The sequence below is a fragment of the Anomaloglossus baeobatrachus genome, chromosome 10, assembly GCF_048569485.1.
Source record: "Anomaloglossus baeobatrachus isolate aAnoBae1 chromosome 10, aAnoBae1.hap1, whole genome shotgun sequence".
NCBI lineage: Eukaryota > Metazoa > Chordata > Amphibia > Anura > Aromobatidae > Anomaloglossus > Anomaloglossus baeobatrachus.
Window position 1 is genome coordinate 171,500,219 of NC_134362.1, and position 23,905 is coordinate 171,524,123.

Sequence of the window (23,905 nt, forward strand, 5' to 3'; positions counted from 1 at the left end):
ATAGATCAGTGTGTGCGTATAGGGTGCCATTATTCTCTGCAACAAGTCCTATTTATATTTATATAAGACAATGAGCTGCCAAGAATGATGAATTTTGTGCAACCCTAAAGATTGTTTCACCCGACGAACAAGCATTTTGCTCGTTTGTCAGTGTGTTTAGCCTCCATGGATTATCAGGATTGAGTGTTCCTATGAACGATAATCTTGTGGTGTAAATGGATCTTAAAGGTAACCTGTCACCTACTCACCTATTGGGGCGGTCCGATCCGATGGGCGTCACTGGTCTTGACTCTGTGCCTGTTGTCTTCTTGTGATCGCCGTCCTCCTTGCTCCGTGTGGATGACGCATCCTATGTCATCTACACAGTGTCCTTCGTTCTGTTCTTGCGCATGTGCCTTGCTGAGGTCAGATTAAAGTATTGATTGTAGTGCGCATGCGCAGGCGTTCTTTGACATTTCCCCACGCATGCGCATTATAGTACATTGCCCTGCTGCGAATAGAGCAGAGAGGAGTGCGCAGGAGCACAATGGAGGACACTGTGTGGATGACACAGGACGCGTCCTCCACACGAAGCAGGGAAAGAGGATGGCAATTGCAAGAAGAGAGTAAGCGCCAGGTCACGACCAGTGATGGACCGGACCACCCTGCAGGTGAGTAGGTGACAGGTAACCTTTAAAGGGAGCCTGTCAGCAGGTTTTTGCTATGTAATGTGACAGCAGCATGATGTAGGGACAGAGACCCTGATTTCAGCGATATCACTTACTTTACTGGGTGCAGCAGTTGTAATGAAATCAGTTTCTCTACTGCAGAGCTCAGAAAGCTGAGCTGTGTATCACTGATTGGCAGCTTTCTGTGTACACTGTATAGTGACAGAAACCTATTAATCAGTGGTGGGGGTGTGGACGGACCAGGAGACACAAGGCACCTAGTCCTTTAGTGATAATCCCCTGCTGATAAAAGACCTATTTTATGCAAACATAGCTCTCTAAGTGACAACACTAGAATTAGGGTCTCTGCCCCTGCATCATGCGTCTTTCAAATTAAATAGCAAAAACCTGCTGACAGATTTCCTTTTAAGACTTACACAACCTGACATTAGTGGGAGATTTATGCAAGAAAATTGAAGGTATTGTCTTTATTGGGGCTTGTGTATGCAAAAATTGATTGGATGCCAGCATGAGATTTCTCTCAGAGGAAAAAGTGCTAGAGAAAATAATTCTGGAAATCCGCCACGAAAATGCATTCTTATTCTCAATCTCTTCATTGTCTAAAGTATATCTCCGTTGTCTGAAAAATCTCACCTTCCTTCTCCCGCAGGTCCATTCATGTCTCTTAAGCGTCAGAGCTGGGAAAGACGGTTGGTTCCAGCTGTACAGCCCCGGAGGGGTTGCCTGCGATGACGATGGTGAACTTTTTGCCAGTATGGTACGTGTCTGCAATAATGTGAGTTTAATTTTTTAAGGATTTGATGAGATGTTGGGGGAAAAAATCCATTCATTGTTCATGACGCATGGATTTCAGTTTTTGTAATTTGTTGGAGGTTTATATAGATTAGGCAATATTGGGAACAAGAGTTCGAAAGACCCCCAGAACGTTGATTATCGGGTTGTGAAACCATGGCGGAAATCACCCAACAAAAATTGTTTGTCAGGTGATTGGATAGTGTTTGCCGGCATTAAAATCTTACATCTTGGCAGCACTCGAAACGAGCACGTCGTACACTCGGACAGGCTCAACTCGAGTACCGAGTATAATGGAAGTCAATGGGAGACTCGAGCATTTTTATGGAAGAGCTTCCATCCGATCTGCTCATTTCGAATACCAAGCACCCGAGCATGGTACTTCTCCATCATCACTAGTCTCTATCTTCGGTCAATTAATGTGCCAACTTGGGTCTGGATTCCATATACAATAGATGGCTATCAGCTGAATGATGATTTGGCTGAGTGTTCAGTCAATGGCAATCTCTCCGACTACCCCATACACAGGAACACTCGCCTCAGAGACAATGCCAAACTCTTCCAGTGGTGGCTTATCTGAGGAAGAACATATCCTTCTCTCCCACAATGTCATCTGTGGGGGAGAGCTGGTAGGCCTTTATACACATTAAACTATTGATCAATCCCGCCATTAAGGGGGGGTGTAATGTTTATTGCGGCATATAGTAATGCAGGTCTTCGAAATAAATGGCCACCACCAAAAAGCAAACATTGAAGAAATCTACGACAATAATTGTACCCTCAGTTTATGAAAGGCCTTATTTTGTTAGAAAGTTTCCTTGATGAAAAGCACCTTTAAAGTTCCCATACTGGTTAGATGAAAGCCACCGATTTGGTGGGTCCAACGATCCATCTCATATTTACTGGGGGTTCCATCTGACCTGCTTGTTTCAAGTACCAAGCACCCGAGAATGATAGTGTTTGATCATCATTAGCCTCAATCTATGGTCACCTGATGTGTCAACTTGGGTCTGGACTCTTAAACCCATATACTGGCTGTCAGATGAACGATGATGTGGCTGAGTGTTCACTCAATGGCTAGCTCTTCGACTACCGCATACACAAGAACTCTTGGCCCAAAGACAATGCCAAATTCTTCCAGCAGTGGCTTTTCTGAGGAAGAACATATCCTTCTCTCCAACTACGTAATTTGTGGAGGAGACCTGGTAGACCTTCATACATAGACTATTAACCAATCCTGCCGTTAAAAGGGGTGTAATGTTTATTGGGGCCTTTAGGAAGAAATGGCCACCACCAAAAAGCAAACATCGAAGAAATCTTGGCACATCCTACGATAATAACTTGTAATCTCAGTTTATCAAGGGCCTTATTTTCTTAGAAAGTTTCCTTGATGAAAAGCTGATAAGAGGGTACTATCACCCTTAAAGCTCCCATACTGTTTAGATGGAAGCCACCAATTTGGTGGGTCCACATATCCATCTCTTATCTACTGGGGTTCCCAACTGTTCCCGAAATGATGATGTTGGGTTTCAGAGAAAGATGGGGCAGTTGGAATTTCACTCTCGATACTTTTAATTTCTGGATAGATAAACCACCTAGAAAAGTTTGGTTACTCCTTTGTCCCTATTGAAAATGTTTAGTGAGGCCAAACACTCCAATATATGGGGGAGTCGGGAGAGATAGCGGTTCCCCAACCATGTATTCGACTGGCAGCTTTCTCATGTTTATGGCCAACTGTAATGATCATCACAAAAGTTATTAGGTATTACCTCAGTTTTTTTTTTTTTAGAAACAAACTCTAGCGCCATCTATTAAACCTATGTGTTTTGTGGAATCTAGGTCCATGCTGGGTCCTCCAAAATGTGAAGAAAATGTATGGAGACATACGTGTTTCCAGACATTTTATAAAAATGTGTCCGTAGAAGAATATTTTTTTAATAGTCCCCTCTGCCAAAACAGCAGCCGTGCCTCTGTACATCATCTCCAACAGCTCAGGATTTGGAAGGAATGTTGATAAATGTTTGCCATCAGAATTTACGGCTTGTTACCGTATACCATGTATGTTAGCTTGTCGGACTACAACCTGAAACACAACACCCACCAGAGTTTCCATCTCAAAAAAAGAATTTATATCCTGCGGATCACACCGGTGTAAATCCCGGTCACAGCTGGTCATGCTGAGTAACAGAAATCTGCTTTCCCTCTGTAGACAAAATATGTCGTGGAGTATAAAAAGTTACTTCTCGTTACTCTTATCAACCGAAAGGGATTATCGGTCATTGGGAAGTAATGGACTATCATAGTTCAAAATTACCTGTCCCAAGATTTATAAGGAAATTTCTGGGCTGTATAGTTGTTATCTGAGTATATTTGCAATGTGAACTATTGATGTAGGGTTCCCCATACACAACTTCATGGTATCGACTGACCTTCTAATATCGGTCAGAGGAGCGTTGATTGGCTCCCATGCACATTGGGAGTTCAAAGAAACTCTGGGTTCACAAACTTGTGTTCTCTTTTACTCATTCAATTTTTTCCAATAACAGCATTGCCCAAGTATTCGTAGTTAATTATCCACACAAGCCACATCCAGCGTTTCCTCTATCAGAGAATGTGGCTTGCAACCCCTCTCAGAGCTGGATGTGGCTCACGACCCTCTCTCGGAGCTGGATGCGGCTCGCAATCTTCTCTCAGAGCTGGATACGGCTCGCAATCCTCTCTGACCTAGATGCTGCTCGCGACCATCTCTCAGAGCTGGATGCGGCTCGTGACCCTCTCTCACAGCTGGCTGTGACTTGCACTCCTCTCTCAGAGCTGGATGCGGGTCGCGACCCTCTCTCAGAGCTGGATGCGGCACGCGATCCTCTCTCAGAGCTGGATGCGGTTTGCGACCCTCTCTCAGAGCTGGATGCGGCTCGCGACCCTCTCTCAGAGCTGGATGCGGCACGCGATCCTCTCTCAGAGCTGGATGCGGTTTGCGACCCTCTCTCAAAGCTGAAAACGGCTCGCGACCCTCTCTCACAGCTGGCTGTGACTTGCACTTCTCTCCCAGCGCTAAATGTGGCTCGCTGCGCTCTCTCAGAGCTGGATGTGGCTCGCAACCTTCTCTCAGAACTGTATGTGGTTCGTGACCCTTTTTCAGAGCTAAATGGGGCTCTCAAGGTCAGAAAGATTTGGGACCTCTGCTTTAGACAAATATCGGCTGAGCCAGCCTGTAATCAAAGGCTCAGCCGATGCGCTAACATGTATAGGGGCGCCAGCCAATTGATCATTGGGGATTGCAGACTGTCAATTGGAAAGACCAGAAGTGCAACTATATCGGGTGCAGAAAAAACGTTGTCCCCTGTCCCTTGAACCTAAGGTGACTCAAATGGTCCGTTGGCCCAAAAACATTGCCCGTATTTTCAGTGACAACCAAGATGGGGGCATTTCCTGATTAACCAATGGTTACAATCTGGTTGCAGACAGCCATTTAAGAATGGGTTGGGGGACTTTCTAACCCAGCAGGGGCTCACCTGTGCTGGTAGAACAACCAAAGTAACCATAACACTCTGTTTCCTGAATATCTTATCTATATAGAGACCTCTATACGGACGTAAATAATCCTGCAGCTGCTGCCGGGAAGATATGAGGATGTGAGAGCGATCCTTGTGCTCTCTATTACTTATATTCAGCTGATCGGGGGTTGACATGTGAGGTCAAGGCTCACAAGCTCAATCCACATGGTCCTGCCCGCTATGGGGGTCAACTAGAGGTTGTAATTATTAAGGCTTCAGAGTTCAGTTTCCAAAGTCTTGAGATCTCATTTCTGTGAATTTGAGGAACAGGAAGTTAGGAGCTCGATTTGACGTTCCTCTTTATGTCAGTGATGTCATCGGATTCTGCACATACCGGCTCCGGGGCACTCGGTGTCCAATGATGTCATCTGTGTTGCAAATTATTACACAAAAGGGGTCTGTATGTAATATAGCTGCAAGAAAACAGACAAGGGGGGAACTGCTTCCAAAATTTTTTTTTTTCTCAAAAGTGTCTGGAAAAAAAAAAATAGTCCGATTCTCAGACGACTTTTCATCTGTATCATCATTCCTATGGCATTTGTTTTTATATAGCAGCAATAAATGGAATACACAAAAACAGTTTAGTAGGTTAATAATGACCAATGTATCCTTAAAAATCGAATGCAATATGGTTTCTTCCCATAGAATCCGTTTTTTTTTTTTTTGCGCAGCTATAGACTTGAAGAGGCGAGTCTCATCCAAAAAATACAGAACTAATTCAAGCTGCGATTTATTTAATTATTTTTTTTTTACTTTGACACTTGAGTCTGTTGCATAAAATTGGTGCGAGTACTGTCCGTTTTATCCTTGGGCAAGACTCAGATCAAAAACACAAATGTATGAATGTTGCCTCCGTGCAGGCCTTTACATAATAGTTTTATTTTTCAGGTTGTGGCTTTCTAAAGAGAAATTAGAGAACTTCCCACAAATTATTGTATACAGTTAGGTCCAGAAATCTTTGGACAGTGACACAATTTTGGCGAGTTGGGCTCTGCATGCCACCACATTGGATTTGAAATGAAACCTCTACAACAGAATTCAAGTGCAGATTGTAACGTTTAATTTGAAGGTTTGAACAAAAATATCTGATAGAAATTGTAGGAATTGTCACATTTCTTTACAAACACTCCACATTTTAGGAGGTCAAAAGTAATTGGACAAATAAACCAAACCCAAACAAAATATTTTTATTTTCAATATTTTGTTGCGAATCCTTTGGAGGCAATCACTGCCTTAAGTCTGGAACCCATGGACATCACCAAACGCTGGGTTTCCTCCTTCTTAATGCTTTGCCAGGCCTTTACAGCCGCAGCCTTCAGGTCTTGCTTGTTTGTGGGTCTTTCCGTCTTAAGTCTGGATTTGAGCAAGTGAAATGCATGCTCAATTGGGTTAAGATCTGGTGATTGACTTGGCCATTGCAGAATGTTCCACTTTTTTGCACTCATGAACTCCTGGGTAGCTTTGGCTGTATGCTTGGGGTCATTGTCCATCTGTACTATGAAGCGCCGTCCGATCAACTTTGCGGCATTTGGCTGAATCTGGGCTGAAAGTGTATCCCGGTACACTTCAGAATTCATCCGGCTACTCTTGTCTGCTGTTATGTCATCAATAAACACAAGTGACCCAGTGCCATTAAAAGCCATGCATGGCCATGCCATCACGTTGCCTCCACCATGTTTTACAGAGGATGTGGTGTGCCTTGGATCATGTGCCGTTCCCTTTCTTCTCCAAACTTTTTTCTTCCCATCATTCTGGTACAGGTTGATCTTTGTCTCATCTGTCCATAGAATACTTTTCCAGAACTGAGCTGGCTTCATGAGGTGTTTTTCAGCAAATGTAACTCTGGCCTGTCTATTTTTGGAATTGATGAATGGTTTGCATCTAGATGTGAACCCTTTGTATTTACTTTCATGGAGTCTTCTCTTTACTGTTGACTTAGAGACAGATACACCTACTTCACTGAGAGTGTTCTGGACTTCAGTTGATGTTGTGAACGGGTTCTTCTTCACCAAAGAAAGTATGCGGCGATCATCCACCACTGTTGTGATCCGTGGACGTCCAGGCCTTTTTGAGTTCCCAAGCTCACCAGTCAATTCCTTTTTTTCTCAGAATGTACCCGACTGTTGATTTTGCTACTCCAAGCATGTCTGCTATCTCTCTGATGGAATTTTTCTTTTTTTTCAGCCTCAGGATGTTCTGCTTCACCTCAATTGAGAGTTCCTTAGACCGCATGTTGTCTGGTCACAGCAACAGCTTCCAAATGCAAAACCACACACCTGTAATCAACCCCAGACCTTTTAACTACTTCATTGATTACAGGTTAACGAGGGAGACGCCTTCAGAGTTAATTGCAGCCCTTAGAGTCCCTTGTCCAATTACTTTTGGTCCCTTGAAAAAGAGGAGGCTATGCATTACAGAGCTATGATTCCTAAACCCTTTCTCCAATTTGGATGTGAAAACTCTCATATTGCAGCTGGGAGTGTGCACTTTCAGCCCATATTATATATATAATTGTATTTCTGAACATGTTTTTGTAAACAGCTAAAATAACAAAACTTGTGTCACTGTCCAAATATTTCTGGACCTAACTGTAAATGTATTTATTATCTGTAATTAATTATTACTGTTCAGTTACAAAACAAAGGAGTTTTCTAGAACTAAAAGGTGATGTCTAGTGATGAGCGGGCACTACCATGCTCAGGTGCTCTGTACTTGTAACTAGTGATGAGCGGGCACTACCATGCTCAGGTGCCCAGTACTTGTAACTAGTGATAAGCGGGCACTACCATGCTCGGGTGCTCAGTACTCTTAACTAGTGATGAGCGGGCACTACCATGCTCAGGTGCCCAGTACTTGTAACTAGTGATGAGCGGGCACTACCATGCTCAGGTGCCCAGTACTTGTAACTAGTGATGAGCGGGCACTACCATGCTTGGGTGCTCAGTACTCGTAACTAGTGATGAGCGGGCACTACCATGCTCAGGTGCTCTGTACTCGTAACTAGTGATGAGCGGGCACTACCATGCTCAGGTGCTCTGTACTTGTAACTAGTGATAAGCGGGCACTACCATGCTCAGGTGCCCAGTACTTGTAACTAGTGATGATCGGGCACTACCATGCTCAGGTGCCCAGTACTTGTAACTAGTGATGAGTGGGCACTAACATGCTCGGGTGCTCTGTACTTGTAACTAGTGATGAGCGGGCACTAACATGCTCGGGTGCTCTGTACTTGTAACTAGTGATGAGCGGGCACTACCATGCTCAGGTGCTCTGTACTTGTAACTAGTGATGAGTGGGGACTACCATGCTCGGGTGCTCTGTACTCGTAACTAGTGATGAGTGGGGACTACCATGCTCGGGTGCTCAGTACTCGTAACTAGTGATGAGTGGGCACTAGCATGCTCGGGTGCTCTGTACTTGTAACTAGTGATGAGCGAGCACTACCATGCTCGGGTGCTCTGTACTTGTAACTAGTGATGAGTGGGCACTACCATGCTCAGGTGCTCAGTACTCGTAACTAGTGATGAGTGGGCACTACCATGCTCGGGTGCTCTGTACTCGTAACTAGTGATGAGCGGGCACTACCATGCTCGGGTGCTCAGTACTCGTGATCAGCGGGCACTACCATGCTCGGGTGCTCGGTACTCGTAACTAGTGATGAGTGGGCACTACCATGCTCAGGTGCTCTGTACTCATAAATAGTGATGAGTACCAAGCCCCCGAGCATGGTAGTGCTCGCTCATCACTAGTTACGAGTTCTGAGCACCTGAGCATGGTAGTGCTCGCTCATCACTAGTTACGAGTACTGAGCACCCGAGCATGGTAGTGCCCGCTCATCACTAGTTACAAGTACAGAGCACCCGAGCATGGTAGTGCTCGCTCATCACTAGTTACGAGTACTGAGCACCTGAGCATGGTAGTGCTCGCTCATCACTAGTTACGAGTACTGAGCACCCGAGCATGGTAGTGCCCGCTCATCACTAGTTACAAGTACAGAGCACCCGAGCATGGTAGTGCTCGCTCATCACTAGTTACGAGTACTAAGCACCCGATCATGGTAGTGCCCGCTCATCACTAGACATCACCAATTAAAAAGATGGGTGATAAGTTGTTGACTGATGAAGGTCCGACTGGTTGGACCGGTGCCAATTGGCAGAGCGGGGCACTTTTACAGAATAGAGTAGCAGGACACACCTCTGACCGCTGCTCTGTTCATTCGCTTTAAGGCTGCTATAAAAATCAGATCGCAGCCCTCAGCAGCCCTGTAAAGAATAGAGCCACAGTTGAGCATGCGCAGTGCCGCTCCATTATGATGAGGCTAAAAGTTCCCTGTTGTACTGAACCGGTGACAAGCCCTTTAAGGCTGAATCTGGTTATAAATATTGTTCCCTTTAAAACAAATGAGATATTTGAAGTCTAGTCTACGGTATATGATTGTTTTCTTGTTTTCTGCGTCTATATATCATGTGTTGTAATTAATTTTATTTTTAATCATAGGTTCACATTTTAATGGGCTCATGCTATAAGACGAAGAAATTCCTTCTGTCGCTGGCTGAAAACAAGCTGGGACCATGCATGTTACTCGCCCTGCGTGGAAACCAGACCATGGTGGAGGTAGGAGACCCCGAGGACCGCGTATCTCAGCACACATTGCGTTAATGATTTGCAGCAAACAGAGCACAGATGGCCACGTTGGCTGCATATCTGGCAAAGTTTCCTGTATCCCCCATTATATCTCGGCTTTGCTGTAGAATAGGAAGGAGGGGGAACAGATAAAGGATACGGAGAAAGGGTGGACACGATTACAAAGAAAGGTCTCAGGAAGCAAAGGCATAGTGGGAGAAGGGTGACGTAAAATAGGCGTTATACTGCTCTATGTAAACAGCGAGATACTGTAATGTACAGACTCCGATAAACTGCAGCCTATATGGAGAGCTGGCCACAGCGGCCACGTGCGGTAGTGTGCACAAGTTTTAGGCGGGTGTGGAAAAATACTGCCGAGTATGAACGGTTCCAAATATAAAAGTGTTAATAGTTAATTTTTATCAATTAACAAAATGCAAAGTGAATGAACAAAAGAGAAATCTTGAATCAATATGTGCTGCGACAATCCTTAATCTTGAAAATATCACCAACGCATCAATTCTCCTAGATACACTTGCACGGTTATTGAAGGAATTCGGCTGGCAGGTTATTCCAAACATCTTGGAGAACCAACCACAGATCTTCTCTTGGTGTCACTGACAGCATCTAGTGCAAATCCCACTAGTTGCTGTCAGTTTTGCACTACTGGACATCTTACAATTTCTAAGAGAAGTAAGAACGCTTAGTTTCCTTGGCTGATCACTGCACCTACGGTCCTCAATGTCGCCCATTTTGTGGTGACCTCAGTGCTGAGCAATACAGACAAATATTATCCATCATGTAAAACCATCAGGGAGGCATCTGATGGGATCCAAATTTATTCTGCAGCAAAACAACGACTCCAAATATCCAGCCAATGTTAGAACTATCTTCAGTGTAAAGAAGACAATGAGTCCTGGAAGTGATGATCCGGCCCCCGCAGAGCTCTGATCTCCTATCATCCTGTCTGTCTGGGATTAAATGAAGAGACGGAAGGATTTGTCCAAGCCTCATACACAGAAGATCTGTGGTTGGTTCTCCAAGATGTTTGGAACAACCGTCCTGCTGAGTTCATTCAAAAACCCTGTGCAAGTGACAAGAGTACTGAGAAGAAGTGATGATCCATCACCCACAGAGCCCTGATCTTACATCTTCTAGTCTGTCTGGGATTACATGGAGAGACAGAAGGATTTGTACAAACCTCATACACAGAAGATCTGTGGTTGGTTTTCCAAGATGTTTGGAACAACCTACTGCCGAGTGCCTTGAAAACCTCTGTGCAAGTAACAAGAGAACTGAGAAGTGCTGATCCGGCCCCTGCAGAACCCCGATCTCACATCATCCAATCTGTTTGGAATTACATGGAGAGACAGAAGGATTTCCACAAGCCTCATACACAGATGATCTGTGGTTGGTTCTCCAAGATGTTTGGAACAATCTCCTGCCGAGTCTCTTCAAAAACCCTGTGTAAGTGACAAGTGTACTGAGAAGTGATGATCCGACCTCAACAGAGCCCCAATCTCATCATCCCATCTGTCTGGGATCACATGAAGAGACAGAAGGATTTGCACAAGCCTCCTACACAGAGGATCTGGGGTTAGGTCTACAAGATGTTTGGAACAACCTCCCTGCCGAGTTTCTTCAGAAACTCTGTGAAAGTGACAAGTGTACCGAGAAGAAGTGGTGAAGGCAAAGTGCGATCAGCAAATATTGAATTAGATTTTTTCTTTTTTCCCCTCATACGATTTTCATTTTGTTAATTGATAAAAAAAACTCTTCTATTTTTAAAGCATTCTTACTTTGCAACATTTTTTGCACACCAGCCCAAGAACTTTTGCATAGTTTTTTATAAGTACCTTGAAGTTGTCAAAATTGGACATATATGATGATAAGATGAGAAGTATCCACCATGGAGATGGGAATTATTTTGGCCTCCAACATAGTCAATGTCTCCCCAGTCTGAAATGGTTGAGAACAGAGAGCAATAGATTGCATTCCAGAACATAGGTTTTTGTGGACAGTAATAAAAATTCTACATTTCAGCGCTCCTCTAAAAATTCCACTTGGTTTAAACCTTTGGGGAAGATCCTGCTTCTCCTACATTACAGACTGGCTAATTTGCCTCGTTATAAAGTCGATCCTATTCAACTTTCTAAAAAAAACTGGGCACATCCAGGGAATAACTACATTGGGTACAGGGGTTGAAGTGTAACCTGGGAGTCCAAAAGGGTCCCCTTCACCCATAGGTCAAGACCAATACTACAAAAGATCCATAATTGTTCGGGTCCATGTTGGAAATTTTGCATTGAGGTCCACAAGCTTCAAGTTACGACAATGGGGACATTCTCTCTAATGTAGACCATGTTGGTGGCTCTCCAGCTTTCCTAAAACTAGTTATAACTAAGAAGTTTAGTTTCTGAATTCTCCAAAAGTGGAAATGTTCTTAGAGATGTATTAAGACCTTATGATCCAAATGATTTGGCTTCCAACCAGAGACCTTTCCACCTCCTACATTGGTAAAACTTTTATAGTTCAAGTATATCCGGAATTCAGATGAATTTCCATTTGACCTATCGATTTTTTGGTTTTGAGGACTTACCTTCCTAAAATTCCTTTTGTTTTTTTTTGTTCTTTTCATAGATTCTGTGTCTGATGCTGGAATACAACATCATAGAAAACAACGACACTCAGCTGCAGATCATCTCCACCCTGGAGAGCACAGACGTAGGGAAGAAGATGTACGAGCAGCTGTGTGACCGACAGCGGGAACTAAAGGAGTTGGTAAGTGTCACACCATACGTAATGGAGGAGTACGGAATAAGTAAGATAGTCAGGCCTAGATTATTATTGTAGTTTAATGGTGTTCAGGTCTTAAGATTATCATATACATACAGCCATCCTTTATTACACTCCTTGCTATAACCTTGATGAACATGGAGAACTAGGACCTTTCCTGTACCCTTAGTACAGAAGTCCACCATGGAAGGTCAAAAACTTGGAGATTCATAGCGGTCAATGAGAACTCTCCTTTAACCAAAAACTTTTTTTTTGCATTTCATCTATTTTTTCCCATATTCAATCATACCTGGATGCAGTCTCGTAATCGAGAAGTAGCTGTGTAGTTGAGGGGATCTTCATTTTTAAGACTATTCAAGTCCAAAAGTTGTATTTTGGGTCACAGATTTTATAAAGGAGTTTTTCATTAAAAGGGGTTGTCCACTACTTTCACATTGATAGCCTATCCTCAGGATAGGTCATCAATGCCTGATCGGCTGGGGTACGACACCCCACACAACCGCCGATCAGTTGTTCTCGGTCCCGGTGGCAGAAGCAGGAAATGCTCAGTTCCGGAGCTGCTCTGTCTTCTGATCGTGGTCGTAGCCGGGTACTTGACGTCCACCTCCTATTCTAATTAATAGGAGGCGGATGTGCAGTACCCACCTGCAGCCGCTATCAGAAGATGGAGCAGCTCCAGAACTGAGCATATCCGGCTGTCTTCTGCTGCCGACACCAAGAACAGCTGATAGGCCGGGGTCCGACACCCTGCACCCCCGCCGATCAGACATTGATGATCTATCCTGAGGATAGGCTATCAATCTAAAAGTAGTGGACAATCGCTTTAACCAGTTTGGAGAGACGCTGGAAGGCTCCACTTGGCAAGCACAGTTGATCACTGATTGCTAATTATTTAGATAGCCCTGTTAAAAGGAGTCTCTCCCAAAATGAAAATTCAGCTTCTTAAACATTTATGTAGGGGACTTGGCCTCTGTAAAAATTATACCAGTAACATATATTTTTACAGTTGTAGTTGCCGAAAAATTCACTTTTCAATCCATGTACAAATGAGCGCTCTAGTGCACCCTTGGCATGACCAATGGTTTGGTGCACCCTTGGCATGACCAAAAGTTCTGGTGCACCCTTGGCATGACCAATGTTTTGGCGCAACCTTTGCATGACCAATGTTTTGGTGCACCCTTGGCATGACCAATGTTTTGGTGCACCCTTGGCATGACCAATGTTTTGGTGCACCCTTGGCATGACCAATGTTTTGGTGCACCCTTGGCATGACCAATGTTTTGGTGCACCCTTGGCATGACCAATGTTTTGGTGCACCCTTGGCATGACCAATGTTTTGGTGCACCCTTGGCATGACCAATGTTTTGGTGGACACTTGGCATGACCAATATTTTGGTGGACACTTGGCATGACCAATGTTTTGGTGCACCCTTGGCATGACCAATGTTTTGGTGCACCCTTGGCATGACCAATGATTTGGTGCACCGTTACGCCTTCCAATGTACATATCTAACACTGTCCCTGTTGGAAGTCCCTGAATTAAAATCCCTGTTCTTGCACTCTGTCTCTGGTGGAGCCAAGGGGTGCGGTCAGTGTTGATGCGGACTCGGATTTAGGGCTCCTCTCCGAACCCGCTCACGTGCTGAACCTCTGGGTATAGTGAGCGTTGGCCACAATTTGACAGGAGCCAAAGATCAGAGCGTGCCCTCACTTAGTGACAAAGTAAGTGCGCTGCTGGGCTCCATGGGTGTCCATGCGCAAGAACAGGGATTGGAGTTTAGACTCATGTCTGGACCACGCAGTAATATCCGCTCTACATAGGGTCGATTGGAACATTTATGGCAGTTCTGGAGACATTTTGTGATCTGCATGATTGGACTGTAACTGTTTTGCATCAAGTCTTGTGTTTGCTTCGATTTCAGCAAAGAAAAGGAGGACCCACCCGCCTAACACTGCCGTCCAAGTCTACGGTGAGTGCCTGCCAAGAGGTTGTTGTGTCCACAGTCCATGTTATCACAAAGTATGCCTTACCCTACATGATCTCCTGATCAAAAAGACAAATATCCTCTCCGATACCCAACAACAAGCTTTAGGAGATCAGGTTATTACTTAAAGAGAATCTGTCACCAGGTTTTGCTACCAAAACATAATGTAGGGACAGAGATCCTGAATCCAACGATGTTTCACTTAGTTTGCTGGGTGCAGCCGTTCTGACACAATCCTAGTTTTTAGATATAGTATGTAGCAGAGCTCAGAAAGCTAACTCCGCCCACTCCAGGCTCTGTATGTACATTGTATAGTTATAGTAAGCTGCTAATCTGGCCTAGTTGGACCAATGCTCAAGCCAGCTGTAGTCTGGGCAGTGATAATCTACTGGTGATAAAACCTTCATTGTATGTAAACATCAGCACACAGCCTAATAAAAGACACATCACTGATATCTGTGTTTCAGGCTCCATTTCCTGCTTTCTTCAGGTTATGTAGAAAAACCATTTGGTAATCAGGGGAACAGGGTACAAAAATCTAGTTTCTACGGGCAAGTTTGACGGGTCATTGGCAAACCTCTTACCTTCACAAGCTGAGAGAAGCTTAGAAGAAGAAAGATGAGAGCTATGAACTCTGTCAGGATGAGCTCACTGATAGATTCTCAGTTACCTCTCAGGCTATAGAAGGCAAACGGTGCAGATTTTATTTTTCTTTTTTAATAGAACTGAATTGCAAAATTGATTTTTAATGAAAAATTCACACATTTAAGAAAAAAAAGTTTAACTAAAAGATGCATGGGACTAATCCAGTGACCTAGTCAGTAGTCCTTGGCCACCGGACCAAAGCACTGCAAATCCCCTCCTATGTGCTGGCATCCCCATAGGTCTGGTGCTGTGTCATATAGCATCCTGTTGGGCCTACTAATTAGAAGAGATGCCGTCAGTATGAGGACAGTGGACTACCGATGTGGCTGCCGGACCAGGGTCCTGCAAATCTTGTGTTGCTCAACTCTATTTTATATTCTTTCAAAGGGTTGTTCAGGTTTGGCACAAAAATCTGCAGTGACCCTATAAACTACAGACTTGTGAATCCTCACAGTGTGCACAGTGCGCACTGCAGACTTTCATGCCAATTTTTAAGGTTTGATCTGACAAATTTCTGCTCTATGAAACAGATAATGGTAAACTAGTGTTTTCTAAGTTAATTTACTATTTAAGCAACCAATTGTACAAACATGATATATATATATATATATATATTTTATCTGCAGGATGCCGACCTGGCCAGACTACTCAGCTCCGGCTCTTTTGGAAACCTAGAAAACCTCAGTCTGGCCTTCACCAATGTAACGAGTGCCTGCGCTGAGCAACTTATCAAGCTGCCTTCTCTCAAACAGCTCAACCTGTGGTCAACTCAGGTAGGTGGGGCTGCGGGAAACCTAATGAGCTCTAGAAATGAGTCAGACGCCTTCGGGTCATATACTTATTACTAAGCACAACCTGAGAACCGCAGAGAAATGTGTCGTACAGCCACCTGACATGTGCACAGTAACGATAGCATAGGTGGAATCTGTAGGCAATCTGTTTTAATGAAAAAATTGGGAAACGAGACAACAGTTTCAGGAAAGTTGTGTGCAGTGAGGACTTCCACTTTAAGAGATTGCATTGGATTAAGGAGAACTTGCAGCAGAATTTGTGTCTCCGCCTCTAGCTCCTCCCCTTCCCCTCTCCATAGAACTTTACAAGCTTCAACTGTCATCTTCTATCTCAGTAAGGCTACTTTCACATTTCCGTCATTTTCCTTCAGTCACAATCCTTCGCTTTGAGAAAAAACGGAATCCTGCAAAGTAATTGTCAGGATTCCGATTTTTCCCATAGACTTGTATTAACGACTGATGGCCTTGCGTTGCATCCGTCGCGTGATGGATCAGTCATTGAATGACTGACCGTCGGGCAGAAGCAACGGACAGTGTAACCTCTTTCGGAGCGTTGAAACGACGCACTGCGCAGGATTCCGTCAAGGTATAATGGTTGTCTATTGTGCAGGACTCCGCCGTAATCCGGCGCTGGATTCCGTCATGTTCTACTGAGCATGCCCAGTATGTACACAATCACATTGCAAGGCTCCAAATTAGGAAAGGTACAATACAGATACAATGTGGAGAAAACACCACGGGACATCCTGCGTGAGTTGATGGGGTGGACCCAAAAACGCCTACGCCGTTGCCTTTGTCGCTCCTTCTCTGAAACCATGAACGCCAAAATGATTGGCTTGATAGGAATAATCCACATAATTCTGCACAATTTTAGCTATAACACCATTCATTCTGCCCCTTTCTCTCCAAACGGTCACAGATGGCCTGTGAAAACAGTTATATAGGTCTCCAAAAAGTTTGGCATTCCCATTGGGCTGTCCCAAAAAAACATCGGATCACGACGGATCCATCGTAAAACGGACGCACAACGGGTGTAACGAACGCGATGGATCCGTTATTTCTGAGGATTCCACAAACAGAATCCTGTGAATCCGTTGCGTCCGTTGACAGCTAAAAAACGACGGACCTGGCAGATTTGAAACCACGGAAATGTGAAAGGGGAATCTGTATTAATTGAGGGCAGAATTACCCTCTATTACAAAGTTTCTTATCTTCACTTGTACTATTGACTATACCACCCTTTATTAGAAAGTAGTGACAGCACCAGGAATAACCACCTATACAGTGTGTCCAGCCATATCCTGTCCACCGCCGTAGGTCCTGCAATGTTGGTGGAGGGGTCGCATACACCTGCTGTTTGATGAGACCTCACAGAATGAAGTCCAATGGGGTCAGGTCAGGGGAGCGGAGGCCACTCCACACAACCACCATACCCAATGACTTGTAGGAAGGTCTCCATGAGGTATCGCTTCACGTCCGCAGCCTTGTGAGTTTTACACATTCTAATCATAGCATTTCTGTATGCAAGGTGTCGATTCGTATTGAATTGATGATGCCCTGCAACTTTGTAATTCACTTTTTTTTCTCTATCTCGTTCTGTTTTCGAGATAAAAATGCTAACTCCATTGTTTTCCACCAGGTGGTGCTATAGGTGGTTTCATTGCGCAGCGCATGGCTACTTTACTATACCTAGACACCACTTCTATGCCTTTAGCTGCCGCCGTTCTCAAGTTAATGGCGGTGGACAGGATATTGGTGGACACACTGTATATAATGTCTACATTTAGTCTCAATTTTCCCAGACATACAGTTGACTACAGATATAGACAAGGAAAACTTCATCGAGTAATATATTTTCTTCTTCCCCTACAGTTCGGAGATGCTGGGCTGCGGGTTTTGTCCGAGCATCTTACTACGCTGCAAGTTCTCAACCTGTGTGAAACTCCTGTTACGGATGCTGGGCTGCTGGCATTGAGCTGTAAGGACTTCATCTATCCATTATTTTCCTCTAAGGGCCCCCTCTCGGGCGAGATTTTAGGGCCACCACCATCCACCACTTTGTAACTGTATCCAACCTAGAAGAGGTGGCCTGAAATGCGTGTGACACGCTCTCTTTGGTGGCTTGGCTTCCTTAATAACCCCCAATCTTCAGTGGAGAAAGCTCATCTCTATAAAATGCGGTGATGTCTAATTTCCAGTGGTGGGATCAGTCGTCCACTAACCTTAAAGGGGTTGTCCACGACTCATTAAACCCTTTCTGATTCCACATGTTTCCCCCAGATAAAATAATAAAGACTATACTCACCTCCCGTACTGGCGCCATTTCACCAGTGTCTGGAATCAATGTGCCTGGGGTAACGTGGGGTTGTGATGTCTTGTGAGCCCTGCTTCCTTCTCCCTGCCTTTGGACCAAACCAGTTAATCAACAGTAAGTGAGCGTTGCAGATGTGTTCACTGCCTGTTAATTATTCATTTGGTCCCAAGGTGGGGAGAACGAAGCCGGCACTGATTGGGTGCGAGGCTCATATTACATCACCACCCCACATGAGCCCCAACACTGCTGGAAGGGCGCTGGTACAGGAGGAGAGTATAGGCTTTATTATTTTACCTGGGCAAAATATGGAATGAAAAGGGGTTGTCCTAGTAGTGGACAACCCCTTTAAGGCCAGCCATGCGTCTCCTGGCCGAAATGCAGCAGCCCCTTAGGTTGTCGGGTTTGGATCAGGAGCCTTGCGGCTAGTCCAGACATCACCGTCCGTACACACACATACATGTGAAGCCAGCTTAATCTACACCTATTACCTTTTACTCATCTTCTACAGGAAAGACAATTAGTAAAGTATCTGGTTTTGTTTTTATATCACAGCTATGAAGAGTCTCTGCAGCTTAAATATGAACAGCACCAAACTGTCAGCGGACACTTACGAGGATCTGAAGGTAAATGCACAAGACATCTGTTCATCACCTTAAACGGGCAAACCTATGATGCAGCGTTTGTCTATAGGACTGAACCAGCTAGCCAATGAATAGAGTGATATGCGTATGCTTAAACCATGCGTATGCTTAAACCATGCGTATGCTTAAACCATGTGTATGCTGGAACTGTGCGTATGCTGGAACTGTGCGTATGCTGGAATCATGCGTATGCTTAAACCATGCATATGCTGGAATAATGCGTATGCTTAAACCGTGCGTATGCTTGAACCATTCATATGCTGAAATCGTGCGTATGCTGGAATCGTGCATATGCTTAAACTGTGTGTATGCTGGAACCGTGTGTATGCTGGAATAATGCGTATTCTTAAGCCGTGCGTATGCTGGAATCGTGCGTATGCTAGAATCGTGCATATGCTTAAACTGTGCGTATGGTGGAATCATGCGTATGCTTAAACCATGCATATGCTGGAATAATGCGTATGCTGGAATAATGCGTATGCTTAAACTGTGTGTATGCTTGAACCATTCATATGCTGAAATCGTGCGTATGCTGAAATCGTGCGTATGCTTAAACTGTGTGTATGCTGGAACCGTGTGTATGCTGGAATAATGCGTATGCTTAAACCGTGCGTATGCTGGAATCGTGCGTATGCTAGAATCGTGCATATGCTTAAACTGTGTCTATGCTGGAACCGTGTGTATGCTGGAATAATGCGTATGCTTAAACCGTGCGTATGCTGGAATCGTGCGTATGCTAGAATCGTGCATATGCTTAAACTGTGCGTATGCTGGAACCATGCGTATACTTGAACTATTCATATGCTGGAACCATGCGTATGCTTAAACCGTGCGTATGCTTGAACCATTCATATGCTGGAATCGTGCGTATGCTGGAATCGTGCATATGCTTAAACTGTGCATATGCTGGAACCGTGTGTATGCTGGAATAATGCGTATGCTTAAACCGTGTGTATGCTTGAACCATTCATATGCTGGAACTGTGTGCATGTTTGAACCATGTACATTCTTGACCAATGTCTTTTTCAAAAAAATCCAGCACCGAATCCAGGAAATGTATTAAAAATTAATGACGTTTATTGAAACATATTAAAAAGTCCAAATAGGGTCCAGAGCAAAGAAACGGAGAGGACGCGTTTCGAACTGTATAGTTCTTAGTCTGTCTCAGACCAATGCGTATGCTTGACCATCACTCGGTTGTTGGAATCAGCATTTTATCACCTACATACTATAATTCTGAACCAGTCTGACCAGCGTTACATACCAGACAGGAGAAATTGCCCAATTTACCAGCTTACTAATAAAAACATAGAGACTTTAATTGTCAAGACTTCCATTAATGAGCAGAGATCTGGAGTGACCTTAATCTTCTCCAGATGCTAATTATCCGAGCACACCCAGAGATGTGACCCACATTTTATTTTTGTTCGGGATCCTGTTCTATATTTAATATTTCCTGGGAGTTAAGTGTCTTTAGGCTCGTCATGCATCATAAAAATAGGATATAAATCCCCACACCCGAGTATAACATGCAGTATAGCGGTGTGTTTGTCTACTTGGATGTGTTGTTTTTTTTAGTCCATTCCCACTTTCCTAGTTTTAAAGAAGAAAAAAAATATAATTTCAGTGTCCCATCACAGAATTTAATACTCATAATCTTTAATATTATATTTTTCAAGAAATGGCATCTTGAGGTTATTTAGTGAATTAATCATTTACCATCATGTGGTTAAGTGATGTACAGTTCCTTCATTTTTCCAAACTAAATAACCCCAGGTTTGATAACCTTGTCTTGGTATTGCAGTTCACCCATTCACCTTGTAACCTCGGTCACTCTTCTCTGCCCTAGTTGAGCTATCTCCTTAATATACACAGTATTCTAATTGAGTGAGAATTTTACATAGTGTTCTATAATTTTATTTCCTCTTCCGAATTGCATTACATTTATCCACAATTCCCATTTTCTCAGCCCAAGCCTCCAGCTTACATGAATCCTTCTGTAATATAAAATGATTCTCCTCTGTGTTTATTACCTTTCAGAGTTTAGTATCATCTGAAAATATTGAAATTTTACGCTGTGTACCCTCTACAATAACTATAATAAAAAGAAAAGGGCCCAGTACTGACCCCTGTGGTTTTCCACTATTAACTAGTGTGTTCCATTAATAATCACCCTGTTTCCTATAATTGAGCCAGTTGTTAACTTAATTATACATATTTTAAAATAATTCTTAACAACTGGCTCAATTATAGGAAACAGAGGGTGATTATTAATGGAACAGACTGGTTAACAGTGGGGAATCTCAGTGGATCAGTATTGGGCCATTTTTTTATTATAGTTATTGTAGAGGGTACACAGTAAAATTTCAATATTTGCAGATGATACTAAACTCTAAAAGGTAATCAACACAGAGAAATATCATTTTACAAAATATATAATTGGGTTAATAACTGGCTCAGTAATAGGAAACAGAGGGTGATTAATAATAAAATGCACTGGTCAACAGTGGGGAACCATAGGGGGTCAGTATTGGGCCTTTTTCTATTTATTATAGTTACTGTAGAGGGCATACTGAGTAGAATTTCAAAATTTGCAGATGTTACTAAACTCTGAAAGGTAATAAAAAAGAGAAGAATTATTTTAAAATATGTATAATTAAGTTCTCTTTTTTATTACCTTTCAGAGTTTAGTAACATCTGCAAATTTTGAAATTCTACTCAGTATGCCCTCTACAGTAACTATAATAAATAGAAAAAGGCCCAATACTGACCCCCTATGGTTCCCCACTGTTGACCAGTGCATTTTATTATTAATCACCCTCTGTTTCCTATTACTGAGCCAGTTATTAACCCAATTATATATTTTGTAAAATGATATTTCTCTGTGTTGATTACCTTTTAGAGTTTAGTATCATCTGCAAATATTGAAATTTTACTGTGTACCCTCTACAATAACTATAATAAAAAAAATGGCCCAATACTGATCCACTGAGATTCCCCACTGTTAACCAGTCTGTTCCATTAATAATCACCCTCTGTTTCCTATCACTGAGCCAGTTATTAACTCAATATATTTTAAAATGATTCTCTTTTATGGTGATTACCTTTTAGAGTTTAGCATTATCAGCAAATATTAAAATTCTACTCTGTATGCCCTCTAAAATAACTATTAAAAAGAAGAGGGCCCAAAACTGATCCCTGTGGTACCAAACTGTTAACCAGTGTGTTCAATTAATAATCACCCTCTGTTTTCTATCACTGAACCAACCAGTTATTAACCCAATTATACTTGTTTTCCCTTAGTCCCATTGTCTCATTTTGTGTACCAACCTTTTATTTTGTGTTTTTCCAGGCAAAATTGCCAAACCTTAAAGAGGTGGATGTCCGCTATACAGAAGCCTGGTGATTCCCTGCTAGCCTTGAAGAAGGACGTTCTCATTTTGGCTACCAGTCGGAAACAAAAAATAAAAATGAAAAACTAAACTGTAGAGCAAGAAATGTCTTGGACTACAATTGTGTCTTTTTAAGTTTAGAGGTCGTTTTTAAATGTAGGGAGGATGGACTCATACCGACACTTACAGCTTAAGAAAAAAGAATTTCAAGAGTAATCTAATTTAACGGATAACGAGACTTTGTAGCTGCAACGAGATAATACAGAAGAAACTAAAAAAGAAAACCTTTGTGGATTTTTTTCTTTTTTTAATTTTATTTGCCTACGTGTTCATGCTGTTTGGGGGAAGCATTAAGAATGCATACATTTTATGTATATTTTTTTTTTATTATTATTCGGATTGATCGAATGGACTCTTAAAAAAAAAAAAATCATGCTTTTTTTGATTTTTTTTTTTTTTTTTTTGCGCTGCGTAACAAGAACTAGCAAGTTCCGAAGCGCAACAAGAATGATTGTCATTATCTTTGCACCTTTTTTTTTTTTTCATTCTTGCCCTGCAAATTCATATTGTTGTAAATAGGATTTTCGTCATTCACCTATTTAAAGAAAAAAAAAATGGTTGACACTCAGCAGGTCTGGGACCTGCTTTTTATTTATAAAATGTTTAATTTTTTTTTGCAAATAGAACTGTACAAAGTAGTTTGTCGCTGTCTTGTTGACTGTGTTAACGTATGTGTATTGAGTTTTTTTTGGCTTTTGATTTCAGAAGAGGAAGCTTTCTTGAATAAATACCATGGTTAATGTACTGTGTATTTGATATAAATATATATATAATATCCCCTTGGCTATATGCTGTGGCAATAGCTTGGGATACAAGAAAAAAAATCATTGCACTTCTCCATCTTTGGCTATAATCATTTAACATTGTGGTTCGTTGTAATGCATATGTGCCCTGCTACATTTTTTTAATGAATTTTTTATTATTTTTTTTGCTATTTTTTTGTAATTAAATTCTCAATTAATTTAAGTGAGGCTATATATATATATATATATATATATATATATATATATATATATATATATGTATATATATATATATATATATATATATATACACACAAAATAGTGGGATAAGTCAGGGACCAATCAAAATTTTGCAAGAAATTTAGAAGCTCATCCGACTAGAGGGGAGAAGTTCATCCTTGTAGCCTCAAATACTATGACCTGAACCAAACATAGTTCAGGTTGCAAGACCCGCAGTCAGGTTAGGGCTTGCGGTCTTGCCAAAATGACTGTTCAAACCAAGCACAGACATTCGGTGCACCCTTGGTGTGGCCAAACAGTTCAATGCACCTTCCCACCTACTTGTGATCTCCACCCTCCTCTTCTATAGCTGACTGCCCTTCACTGGCTTCTGTAAAAGCAGAGCTGTCAATCATAGAAGAGGTGGGCGGAGATAACAAAAAGGTGGAAAAGTACATTGAACTGTTTGGCCACACCAAGGGTGCACGAAATACCTGTGCAGAGAGTCTATGGTTGCTATATAGTTGTTTGCATTGTCTTTAATCTCTGTGTCATGCACCAGGCTAAGGCCCCCTTCACACGTCCGTGATTCCGGTATGTATGACCTCAGTTTTACATGTACCGGAGACATTGACACATGGAGACTCATTCAAATCAATGGGTCTGCGCACACATCAGT

At 42.7% G+C, this 23,905-nt stretch overlaps 1 protein-coding gene across 2 annotated transcripts in view; it reads left to right on the top strand.

Annotated features, from left to right (window-relative positions):
* The window catches only part of CMIP (c-Maf inducing protein), a 171,838-nt gene extending 148,525 nt beyond the window's left edge, over positions 1–23,313 (top strand). Inside the window, exons 14-21 of one of the 2 annotated variants that reach the window (XM_075325846.1) lie at positions 1,318–1,443; positions 9,515–9,631; positions 12,281–12,421; positions 14,359–14,406; positions 15,693–15,839; positions 17,730–17,835; positions 18,724–18,794; positions 22,165–23,313. In XM_075325846.1, coding sequence (XP_075181961.1) covers positions 1,318–1,443; positions 9,515–9,631; positions 12,281–12,421; positions 14,359–14,406; positions 15,693–15,839; positions 17,730–17,835; positions 18,724–18,794; positions 22,165–22,218 — 810 coding nt within the window. In that variant the 3' untranslated portion in view covers positions 22,219–23,313. The remainder of the gene's footprint in view (positions 1–1,317; positions 1,444–9,514; positions 9,632–12,280; positions 12,422–14,358; positions 14,407–15,692; positions 15,840–17,729; positions 17,836–18,723; positions 18,795–22,164) is intronic. The other variant, XM_075325847.1, reaches the window with a different exon arrangement.
* The last annotated feature ends 592 nt before the right edge of the window (positions 23,314–23,905 follow it).